Source organism: Arachis duranensis, chromosome 1 (assembly GCF_000817695.3).
Source record: "Arachis duranensis cultivar V14167 chromosome 1, aradu.V14167.gnm2.J7QH, whole genome shotgun sequence".
NCBI lineage: Eukaryota > Viridiplantae > Streptophyta > Magnoliopsida > Fabales > Fabaceae > Arachis > Arachis duranensis.
In genome coordinates this window covers 85532272-85545413 of record NC_029772.3, presented here as the reverse complement: position 1 = coordinate 85545413, position 13142 = coordinate 85532272, and the positions used below count along the sequence as shown (strand labels likewise).

Genomic DNA, 13142 nt, shown 5'->3' with positions numbered 1-13142 from the left:
TACGGATTTGAGGACCATTTATTATTATCTTCTATAGGTTGTAATCCACTGACTGAACAAAGATCTTCATTTTTTTCTTTTCAATAGTTGTAGTTTTTTCCATTGAAGAATGGGGTCTGTTGTTGGACTATCCTTCTAACAGAGTATAAGCCACTGTGTTGGAACCCATGTTGTTCACCATCAAGATCTTTGCTCCAAGCTGTGAAGCTTGATCTCTTTGAGACCAAGCTCTGATACCAATTGATGGTTATCAGTGGCTAAGAGAAGGGGGTTGAATCTTAGCCTTCTTTTTTTAGCTTTCAACCTTGAGTTCAGTAGAGATACTTTAAGTAGAAAACATGATGCATTAAGGTTTTGTCTCTTAACGCGGTAGTAGATACTTCTGTTTTTAGCTTTCAACCTTGAGTTCAGTAGAGATACTTTAAGTAGAAAACATGATGCATTAAGGTTTTGTCTCTTAACGCGGTAGTAGATACTTCTGTTTTGTCTCCTATAGTGCATAACCAGAATAGATCAGAAAATAGAGAATGAGACACAGATGTATCCTTGTTCGGCTACCCAGTGCAATGTAGCCTACATCCAGCCTCCATCAAACCAATGCCAGAATTTCGAAATCTTTCAATAGAATTACATTCACCAATACTCCCTAGGATCTACCCAATCCTATCTGGGACAAGTCCAGTTTCTAACCCAAAATGAACTTGACTAGGACTCAACCTAGCTTTCAATAGCAAAATGCTAACCCAACTTGCAAGGGAATCCCCTCATAATCATGACAACAAAACATAAATACATATAAAGAATTTTTTAGATAACTATGGCTTTTTCTCCAAGTCTAGCTCACTGCCTTTTTTCTCTCATTGGTTTCTTCTTACAAACCTCACCATGTTTGCCTTTTTTAATGAGACTCAGATAGACTAAAATGAGTAAAAGAAATACAAAATAAAAACCATGAAGGAGAAGAATAAACAGCTCAAAGAGCTATGGGAACCCGAACGTGTGCTCTCTCTCTTTGCCGCAATCATTGGTTGTTCACCCCCTATTATAGAGGAGTGAAGCTTCCAGGGCTTAAAACCTTCTTCAGCACATGTTGGTTCTCTTCTCCCAATACACAGATGCAGCAGCGGCATTCATAGAGAAGAGAGAGGGTAGAAGTAGTAACATGCAACAATACCTTCAATCTTCTCTTTCAACCTTTTTCTTCAAGAATCTTGAATCTGAGCCGTGTGTTCTTGCTTTGGCTCCAAGTTTTTTTCTCGACCGTAGATTCCAAGAAGAGCACCATTGACTTCACCTTCTTCATATTTTCCAAAATGGTGCTTGTGACCCACTTAATTTCTTCAATAATCCTTGGTGAAATATAAATGGGAAAATCTCCTTTTTGTGATTTTCTTCTTGATGAGATTTTTCCTTTTGCCCTAGCCTCTTTCACCTTCTCTTATTTTGCTTGGATTTAGAATTTTTCTTTTTGTTCTTCAATTGTGCCCTAGCACAGAGCTTCCCTTTTTTTCTTTCTTTTTTCAGAGTTCACGTCGGTGATTGAAGACGGAAAATTTAGATTTCTGCACAAATTAACTGGCAAGTGTACCGGGTCGCATCAAGTAGTAAAACTCACCAGAGTGAGGTCGATCCCACAGGGATTGGTGGATCAAGCAACTTTAATGAGGTGATTAGTCTAGTTAAACTACCAGTTGGTGAATTGAGTGAAATTGACTTGACAGAATATAAATTGCAAGAAATGTAAAGTGCTAAAAGTAAAATGGAAAGAAACTTAAATTGAATGAAAAATAAATTGCAGGAAATGTAAATAGGGATTGGGTGCTGGGAAATTAAAGGAAGTAGTAAATTCAAAGGCAATTAAAATGAAGATCAACAGAAAGAAAGATTCATTAGGGATTGGAGATATCATAATCCATCATGAATCAAATGGGTCTCAACTTCTTTCTCAATCATATGAGTAGATCTATGCCAGATTGTAAGTGATTGGATTCCAATTCCTTGGCAACCCAATCTCTCTAATCACAATCAATCTTGCTAATTCCTTGATCCAATTGTCATGAGAAGATGTTAAGCATGTTCTCTCATCCATAAGCCATACAAATTCTCAAGACCTCAATTCCTTCCGAATGGTGTTGGTCAAGGGAATTGTGAAGGATAGAGCCCCAATTCTAATGCCCATGATTCCCCTTCTGAGGCTCACACAAGCATTCAACAGATTCAAACCCCCTTCCAGAGTGAATGAATCTCAATCAAAATAGAGGATACCCTATAGCTACCCAAGTGGATTGAGAAGAAGAAGAAGTTCATTCAATCATGTGAATTATAATAGAGCTCCTCCCCTAATGAAGTGGGGTTCAATCGATCATTGCTCTAAGAACACTTGCAAGAAATTTAAAGTGCATGACAGTAAATCAATCTCAATACCAATACAGGAAGGAAATTTGCAGATGAGAGGTGTAAGAAATTGAAATTGCATAAACTAAACTAAATTCAATTCAAATACAACTAAAATGTAAAAGTGCAGAAAAAAAAAAGAAATTCTAAGCTAAGATTTCTGAAGTCTCTAATCCTCCAAGAGAGCTCTGGAGTCTCTAATCCTCCAGCCTCTACTCCTACTCCTACTACCCAAGCCTTATGAGAGCTCCTTTTTTCTTCTATGAAACTAATGCCTTTATATAGGCTTTCCTAAATTATAAATTTAAATGAAATTAAAAATAAATTACAGTCAAATCAAAATTAAATCTAGATGATTCTTGTGGCCTTGATTGAGTGATATGAATGGGCTTGCTTGCTTGTTTAACTGGGCTTGGAATGAAATTAATCAAGCCAAAATTCTGCTCCCAAGAGAACGCAGCGTTTTTTAGGATAGCGTAGCGCTCGGGCACCCACGCGTATGCATACCCCACGTATACGTGTGGTTCAGCAATTTGGCACATCGACGCATACGCGTCACCCATGCGTAAGCATCCTTTGCAGTGCTCTCCTTGAGAGCGTAGCGCTCGTACCAAGAGCGCTCTCCCACGCGTACGCATCACCCATGCGTACGCATGGATTTCAAAATGTCACATCCACACTGCCGCTCCACCCACGCGTTCGCATGCTCCTTCAGGAATGTCACACCGACGCGTACGCATCGCCCACGCATACGCATCACCAACCAAATTTTTCCACTCCATTATCGTATGCGCTCTTGGTGAAGAATGTAGCACTCTTGTCTAAGAGCGCTCTTGGTCATGTATGGTGCTATGTAGAAGAACGTAGCGCTCTTAGAGAAAGAAACGGAGCGCTAAGGTTCCAAAGCGTGCTCAAACTTCAAATTGTGCCCCAAAATTCCTCTTTTTTCCTTTTGAGCTTAATTTGTGCTTTTTGCTTCTTTTTCTACTTATTTCCTACTAAATTTATCAAATCAAAAGATGAAAGCAATATACTATTTAAGCACTAAAATACTCAATAATTAAGCAATAATCATTTATTTCTTGTATTGAAAAAGTATAGAAAAACCTAATATGATACGCAGTCATCAGTGATGTGAAAGAAAAGAGAAGAGAGACTTTGGCTTTCATTGAATGTGAAGAGGTTCAATTGAAATTGAGTTACCTAGCAACTACGGTGAATGAATGGATATGAGTGTAGACCACCGTTTAGGCTTAGGTTATGGATATGGTCTTGTTTATATTCTTGGGCTTATTTCTTTCTTTGATCCCTGAAACATTCTTTTTATTTCTGATGAAAATATTTGTGATGGTTTTTATTCAAGGTGAACTTGATATTGGGCCATATTTCTTTACTTATCTTCCTCCTTATTCAGATTGCTTACTTTTATAGCCATTCATCATATGATATGAGTGCTTTGTTTCAATCATATTGGGCCAGATGCAATATGGGCTTGTTTTTCATGCTTTTTAGGCCAATGTGAACTAATTAATTTCATGCACACAAACACAATACAATCATACAAATAAATACCTCAATAATGTTTAGTTCTTTAAACTCAACAATAATGATTGAGCTTTTTTTAAAAAAAAAAGTTTAATATCTACGGATACCCATGAGTATCGCTTCTCCTAAAGGAAAAAATAAATGCAAACTCGTGACGGAGATGGAGCGGAAATGGGGGCAATTTTTTAAATGGAAACGGAGAACGGAAGAAGGTTCCCGCCCCAATGGAATTCTATCTCCTGGTTCTGCATCAATGCCTTCTCGTTTGAAGGTATAATGCAATTAGTTGTGTTTGTAACAATTTTCAAAAATTTCTTTTGCATAATAAATTATTGGACATGACATCGCTTGATCCATATAGGCAATTCTACCTAGTGGGATAAAGTATTATAGTTGTTGTATATTTGATTCATTTATCAATGGAAAAGTAGGTAAAATGGTCCACATTGAACAAATTTCAATCTGATTAAAGTAGAGCAGTATGACTATGACTATGACTCTGTTTTCATATTCAATGGCCTAAAATAGGAAACATAAACTAGTTTAGTATTTTCATTTTCATTTTTTTTGTTTTAATATAAGAAAATTCAAAATGAAAAGTAACAATCCAGTAGATTATAACTAAAATGTAAATATAAGTTGTTCCGAAGGTTACCTGAAACATTGATTTGTGCCTGAACGTGAGGTCCAGATCCCTTCATATGGTAGCGTCCGACCTCTTTGGTAGTAAGGTACCGCTTGTCCGAATTCCTCATGAGGAGGTGGGGGTGGTACCTGCAAGAAACTCCGATGCTTAAGTTAGCAAGGGCTTTAGGCATATTTTTAGTAGATTAGAACGTGTCTTATACCTGGAGAGTGTCAGGTATTTATAGTAGAGTTGATAACAACCTTTGTTGGAGTAGTTTTATCTTTTCCGATGGATAAGCGTTCCCTTTATTTTGAGAGTTTGTTGGGATCTACCTTCTAGATGAGGTAGAGATAGTAGGAGAGATTTCTAGATGCAGTTACTTTGTTGAGTCCAGTGGAGATGGACCTTTCTGTTAGTGTCCGACCTCCTTAAAGAGGTCAGGTTTATAATGAAGTCTACCTTTAATGGTAGGCCTCTTGTGTTATTAGGCTTGGTTTTTATCTGGTGGATCAAGGTATGAACATAACTCTTCTCAACAAAGGTGATTTCCCAGCACAGAAAAGAAGTCTTCAGAAATTCATATTGTTAATTGCAAGCATGTAGACACATGCTGCCGCAATGTGTTTGAGGTTATATCTTTACCATTCTTCAGTTCGGCAATGTTGCATCCCCTCCCATTCCCCACCTATCCTGGGGTAAAATTGGAGAGAGGGAGAGAATTGGGGGGCTGGACTTCTCTGAATATGTCAGTTAATGTTGTGGTATATCCGTATATGCTGGCCATAAAATGAATATGGAGGATGCTTGCCTCCTCATTTTGTGATGCATGCTGAGTTTGCTGAAGTCCTTTTATAGGCATGACTTATGAGTTATGGTTAACGCTGCTAAGAGCTAACAGATTGACATTCAGACTTATTTACCTTCTCGATGTCTGTATATAGTAGATCAGAGATCTCCAGAAAATGGGTATTGTATCTTATTATATATTGAGAAGTAGGAAAGTTAATGTAGCTTTTCTGAAAAGCCGTGTTCCTTCTGTGGAAATCGCTTTTCTTATCCCCCTCTCCCTCTCTTGATATCAGTCGTGACGGTACCAATATCTTGTATTGGCCTTGTAAATGAAGCATTGTATTAGGTTAGATCTCTATGGTTATTTTGTTTGTTTTCTTTTTTGCTACCCTTTTGTGTGAATTTCCTTTTTGTTAACCATTATGTATCAAGCTTTTGCGTGTGAAAGTTGCTCTAAAATTACCATGTGAGACCTAGTGATTATGATTGCGAGACACAAAAAGTGTACTCTATTCTTGAAACGGCTGCACTCGTGTGTGCATCCTTAAAAACCAAATTTGGAAGAACATTCTACATCGGAGCCCTTTATTATTATCTTAAAATCATCGATTAGAAATATTCAAGGTGCTGTCATTGTATCACCAACAATGAACATTACCTCTCCTTGAGACTTGAGTGATAATATTTATTGATTATAGTGTAGTGTAGCCTACATTCCCATATTTGAGTAGGTCAACTATCATTTTATTTATACTGAGTGGGACAGGATTTATGTTCTGTTCTATTTTATTTGTACAATGAATGATTGTAGAGCTACATACAGAAGGGGATTATATTATTCTAAAGCGCCTTCATTGTGATGTCTTTTTGGCTGCCTTTGAAAGCTCTCTAATGGCTGCTATACATGATGTGTAGACTCCAGGCTACTAGGTCCAGAGAAAGGGTGAACAATTACTTCAAGTTGCTGCTTGACGGAGTCGCTTGTGAAGCAAGGCATGTGTGTTGTTCCATAGCTTTCGTGCTTCGAATTCATTGCTTGCAAGACTTGAGCAGTTACATTCATTGCAATCTGTGAAATATTTCCCACTCACTCCTTCTGCTTGGGGACTTAGAGCAACATAACATGTGGTTGCCGCACCCTGTGATTTTGATTTGAGTAATTTGGATGCGATGAAAAATATGGAATCTGCAAGGAAGTTATGTGAACGTTGAGTAACTAGATCAAAGTGTGAAACAACTATACCGATGCCAAAATAATTAGCGTTTGTTCTTACCCGTAATTAAGCCCTTGTGAGCTCTAATAATCCCAGTCTTCACGATTCCTGGATGAACTGCATTGATAGTTACTCTAGCATTCCGTGCCTGCATCGTCACACAAATTCCAAGAATATTTAAATGGGACATGCAAAGTTTTAACTTTTGTAGCATAATGATCAACATTCACCACAAAATAGAAGTGCAAGAAGCAGAGTTTAGGTGTTATTATGATGTCATTCTAACCTTGAGCTGTCTAGCCATTTCCTTCACATGTAGAATGCTGGCCAATTTTGACTGAGCATATGCGCGTGTGCCATTATAGCTGCATTTGTTATGGGGAAGAGAATTAGAATGGTTAATATCCATGATTCTGAAAAATTAGCAAATAAGAAGCAAGTGATGGTGGTACTTTTTTCCGGCGAGCATGTCATTGAAGCGAAAACAGCCTCTGTTCACCCAGCTATGGATGACAGAGGAAACGTTTATTATTCTTCCTTCAATGCCTGTCTTCTTTGCTGTATCTATCAATTTCTCTAATAGCATCTTCGTTAACAAAAAATGTCCTGCAATTAAAGTTGGAAAATAGTAAACAAATGAATTATGTGACTTTTACTTTTTCTTTACGGTCCATCTTGAATTTTGTTGTATTTTATTTGTTGTGTCCTCTAATCATGTCTCCTTTTCTGTTTGTTCTTTATTTTTCTTTTCCCCGTCTCTTTTTGTTGGTCAATCTTCGATTCTTTGGTTCAGATAAGAAGAACAACAAAACATCATCAATAGAGGTATTACATTATAGGAATGGGCCATATAGTTTGCTTTCGTCTTGGAATCAATCAAAAAATGGCGCATGCTCTTGCTCGGTGATTGATATATTTGTTTATTAAAAATGAAGGCTAAAGTATTGTCAAAGCTTGCCCCATCATAAAATGGTGGTCCTGCATAAAAAAGGATTGTTGACTATATTGCTCCTTTTCTTATTTTAGAAGGCTTTAAGCATATAACCATGTTAGATGTTGCTTGTCATTTTTCCTCATATGATATCAACTTTTCTCAGCTAATTAAGAAGTGTCTACTGATTATTAATGAAGATAGGAGATTAGATTGACTAATAACAAGGATATTTGATAGCCCATTTTACAAAATAATTAAATACATTACTTCGTAAAATACAATAGCACAATTTTGTTAAATATGTTCTTTATATGAAATAAATTATACCATAGCAGTTTGACAATAGAAAACTCTTACAATCACTAATTAAGTGTATTGGAAAATAATCATTCAAAAAATTAATTTTTTATAAGTTTGTTTTCTTTGTTTGTCAATTAGTATTTTCTAATTCTACAGACCAATAACTAATCTCACAAGAATCTGAATTGTATTTAAAAATTTGTTATTAGTCAATACACTTCTTTTGCTTATGCAAATCCATATTCTTTTTTTTTTTTGGGTGGAGTTGGGACTAAGATCCTTACCGCGTTTACTTAATTTGAGTCTTGCAAATTTTAAGAAAATATTATTAATTGAGCATATTAGTGTATCTCTATTTTTTAGTATACCCGGTCATTGAAGGATGCAATTATATATACATATTGAAAAATGTACCTAAGTAATTTGTAGCAAATGTCATTTCAAATTTATCTTCAGAGAACTCAAGATTTGGAGAGAATATTCCTGCATTATTTCTGCAAAACAAAATTCATTTCATCCTGAATATAGAATTTTAATAGGGAGGAACACGAAAAAAAAAGAGAGAGAACATTACATACATGAGAATATTGAGGGGGAGTTCCAAAGCTAAGAACTCGGAACAAAATCTCTGAATAGAAGCAAAGGAGCTAAGATCAATCTCCAATAGAATAACCTCAGCATTTGGTGTCTCTTTTCGAATATTCTCTATCACATCTTTTGCTTTCTTTAAGTCTCTCGCTGCAATAACTACTTTCACTCCTCTCTTTGCTAACACCCTTGCTGTTTCAGCTCCAATTCCAGAACTTGCTCCTTCAATTAATTAATTATTATTATTATATTAATACACAATGATCTTGGGCTTTATCAATTCTTATTTAATTAAGAGTAAATCAATATATAAATGATAGTAGGGAATTGAATAGTTTAATTTAGTGTGATTGAGTAGTGAACAATTTGAAGGATGAGAAAGTAATAATAATATTAATGATTTTTGTTTTGTACGTAGATTGAATGCGTGATATTGTCTGAACCAATAAAAGAAGAGAAGAATGTACAAAAGAGACAAGCACATATTGATGAAGCCAAAAAGAAACACCACCACATTAAGTGCACGTGCCAAACAAAATCTCTGCACTAAATTAAACTATGTACACCCCCACCTTCAAGATCAAGAAAGAAATTTTCATCAAAACCACTATTTTCATCATGCAAATTGAACTAAACTTATTGATTCTTAAACTATACATATAGCTAGAGAAAAAAAATAATAATATGGGTTTGCATGTATAAAGATGATATGATAGAATGCAAGATTTGATTATATATAATTACCAGTGATGAGAGCTGTTAGATTGCAAGAGGAAGAATGATGTTGAAGAGTGACTTGTTCAGCGGTAGAGTTAGAGCCAAAACCACTTGGCCCTGCTATTCCAGCTAAGTACCTTACTGTTGCCTTCATTATCCTTTCTTTCCTTTGATTCTTCTCTTCTCTCTTCTTTTCTCAATCTCTCTTATCTATCTCACCATAAACTATATGCATTTATATGCGTTTGTGTATGTACACACACACGCCCACACAGCAGATACGGTCTCCTTTGTAATTACCATTTCCTCCTTCGCCTAATCTCACTCCTTTAATCCTTTTCTCCAATTAACTACCCTTTTTAATTTGCCCCTGCTTTTTCGGACACAATAATTAAAATTATCTTATTTAATATAATATTTATAATTTTATATATAATTATTTAAGTAATAATTAATAAATATTAAATAAAATAATTTTAAATTATTTGAAATATTTTTTATTGTCAAACATTATTATTTTCTTATATAAGAATATTTATCTCTCATATATTTATATAATTGTCAAAATCAGTATATTGATTATATTTTAACAGTTATTTATATGAAAATATCTTTACATAAAAACGATAATTAAGATGTTAATAAATATTATATTAAGTAATTTAATAAAATATATTAAAATATTTAACGTTTCAATTTTCATATAAAGACAATTAGTCACATTATAATATATATAAAATTAAATATATAACTAATTAAGTTAATCAATTAAATAAAGTGATGTAAAAAAAGTGGAGAAGAAAAATCAGAAAGAAAGTTAAATTTAGTGAAGCGGGTGTGGGTGAGAGTTGAAAGTTGATAACAGAAGAGCCATATAGGGATGGTCCACACTCCACACCACCACAAACTAGTATGTGATGTGAACCTACCAAAGCGGTTTGACATTATTTTTTTTTCTTTTTTTTTTCTTCTTTTTCCTTTTTCTCTTTACTTTTTCGGTCTTCATTTCTCATAATTATTACTGCCTGTCCTTATTAAGTGGCTTGCATTTTCCAGTGGGCTATGCTGCATGTGTGTTTTCTTGATAAATTTCTTTCCCTTTTTCCTTGCTCATAATAATTAAGAGTAACTATGAATCATTATGTGAAGATTACATCTGAAGTAAAACCAAATTCATACGTGTGAATGATGTTTGGTAGATGTGCTCCCTTCTCTTTTATGTTCTTTTTCTTTTGTTATGCACAAGGATAATTCTCCTCCATTTAATTACTTTCACTTTTCTCATGCTAATCAATTATTATTTCTATGAATAATACATATATAATTAGGTGTACTTTGTAATTCCATCTAAAATGGTGATCTTAATTAGCGTGTATGCACTCTTGATATCACCTTTAATTTCCTCATGATTTAAGCTTGCCTTTTGAAAAAATCTACTGCGATAGATACATACTTATTATTATGTTTTAATCTCTTAACAATATATTTATTTATGATAAATTAGAGATGAAAATTTTATATTACATATATTCTTTATTCTAAAAAGAATTTAGCAAGCTGTTGGATAACATCAAACGCTGAAAAAAGATTTTGTAGTTATTATTACCTTATTAATAACCATGAAGCCTAACACAAATAATAATTACTTGTCTTGCTAAACACGATATCTTAAATTCAATTTTTATATAGGTTTTATAGATTTTTAAGATCAGTTCTTTATTCATCAAAAAATAAATTCAGACGAGATTAAAAATTAATCATTCATTTTTAATCGATAAATATATGAGAATTTACCTCTATGGACCCTGTTAGCTTATTATTTATTAATATGGAAGTTACCAATCAATGCAAAACCTTACAAATTTCCGTAATAATTATAAGATCAGTTAAAAGTGAGAAAGCAACAAGAAATAATTTGCATTATTTATATTTAAGAGATGTGGCATGCATTATGCAATGAAAATGATCATGGTGATAATATATATAGTAATATATTGGGAGTAATTATATTAATTAAACTACATATATTGTATAATGCTACATTAAATAATTAAATCATGCTTGATACAGACAAAAAGTCAAATATTAATAGACAAGACGATTCACTCTCTATTATTCTTGAGCAAGATATGTGATATGCTTTAATTTGCCTAACTTCTTTTAGAAAACGACTGTTTGACGTTTGTTTTATTTTATTCTTTTATTTATTGACAAATTAAAGTAGCTTTCAGCAAGTTCAACAGAATCAAAATGCAATTTCTTTGCTGTCATGTAGTAGTTGTTAGGAATTTATTTTAATTTCTGGGCACGTATATTAATTATAATCACAAATTATACTATTTTAAATTAAATAATTTAAAGTCACCAAAAAAAAATTAAATAATTTATATAATAATGATCTTATTTATTGTTATAAATGCTAATTGAATAAGTTATTATTACTTTTGATTTAAAATTAAATAAAAATAAAATCAGATATTTTTTTTGTTCCTTAGATAATTATCTTTTGGATTTTAAATATATTATCTTTTAGACTTTGGATACTATTTAATTTGGGTTCTAGGGTTTAATGGGTGTCATGCTCAAATATAAATAGGCTTTTAGGGTTTCGGTTCCTACATACCAAAGTCGCCTTTGTTGCTCTTTGCCCATCAAAAGAGTTGCAGTTCAGCCACCTAATTAACTGAGGAAGATCGAAAAGAACCACAAGATCCAAACTCTTTCAATCATAATTCATGTTTATATATTCAGGTACGTTTCCGTATACAATATTTCCCTTTTTAATGATTTAACATAGATAATTTTCAGGCTGAAAAAATTCCAACAAGTGATATCAGAGCCGTCTATGATTAAATAATTAAGAAATTATAAATTTATTTTATTTGAATTTGAATCTTAATTTAAGGTTGTGAAATTAGATTTAAATATGTTGCTGCTTTTGGATTCCGTAGCACGTGTTAATAAAACTCAAAGAATACATAAAAGTGCATAAAGAGTACACAAATAAGTACATAAAGAGCACATAAAAATGCAAAAGGTATATAAAAAAAATTATTGCATTCTTTTATATTTGTACGTACCATTTTTTGTCTGTGTCTCGATCCCAAATATTGGAGCAGTCAATTTATAAAAATTAAATAAATTTAATTAATTTCTTTTATTATGGACACTGCCCATCCATAGAATGAGCATATCTATCATAAAAAAAATTTTGTATGCACTATAATTTAATCTATGAATATGAATTTAATTTAAAAAAAGGAGTTCTTCGTTTTGTTTACCTTTTTTATATATACCATTCTATATGAATTCATTCTTTTGGCAAATTCATTTTTTTGTTTTGTATGGATTGAATCACAAGATTGATTCTAATCTTAATGAATAAAAAAAATTTTTTTGGCATATAAATTATTGGACAATTATAATCATATTTTTTTTAAAGGTCTGAAAAGACACTATTAAAATTTAATTTCTTTTGAGATTTAAGTATTTTTTATTTTTACATAAGGCAATTGATAATAATTTGGATTATTATACCATCTATTATAAAGATTTGATTTTGGAATAAATTGATTGAACATTATGTCGTAAAAGTAGCCTCTTTTGTGAAAATTGATTTATTCAAAACATTAGGAATATGGTGATATATAATTCATGCGAATATTGGTCAGCACAAATGAATTTCTGTATTTGGCCGAATTACATACACATATTAATGGTAAATACATATTTGGATAAATAATTAAGAATGAAGTCATGCTTATTATTTATGCGAACAATAATCCGCTCAAAGTAAGTTTATTATTTGGCCAAATAATAAGCATGGCACACTTTTGTTTATTTTCTATTAATTATGCGGTCAATAATCGGCCCAAAGGAAGGTTATTGTTTGGCCAATTAATAGAAAATATATGCGGTAATAAATAGGTTGCGAAGTTTAAGTTTCTATGTACGCATTAAGTTGGTCCAAAGAAAGGCTTAATGTGTGACAAGAATTTTGACAATATTTGATTACTGCAATGAGAGTATCACT

The 13142-nt window shown here is 32.9% G+C and overlaps 1 protein-coding gene across 1 annotated transcript; it reads right to left on the bottom strand.

Moving 5' to 3' along the window:
• Positions 1–6034: 6034 nt before the first annotated feature.
• LOC107472504 (short-chain dehydrogenase TIC 32 B, chloroplastic) lies at positions 6035–9309 on the bottom strand. Its single transcript, XM_016092026.3, has 7 exons — positions 9137–9309; positions 8383–8614; positions 8219–8298; positions 7023–7176; positions 6857–6935; positions 6631–6718; positions 6035–6542 (listed from the first exon to the last, which is right to left on the bottom strand). Exons 1-7 carry the CDS (start codon positions 9261–9263, stop codon positions 6313–6315), a joined length of 990 nt encoding a protein of 329 aa, XP_015947512.1. The 5' UTR covers positions 9264–9309; the 3' UTR covers positions 6035–6312.
• Positions 9310–13142: the final 3833 nt, after the last annotated feature.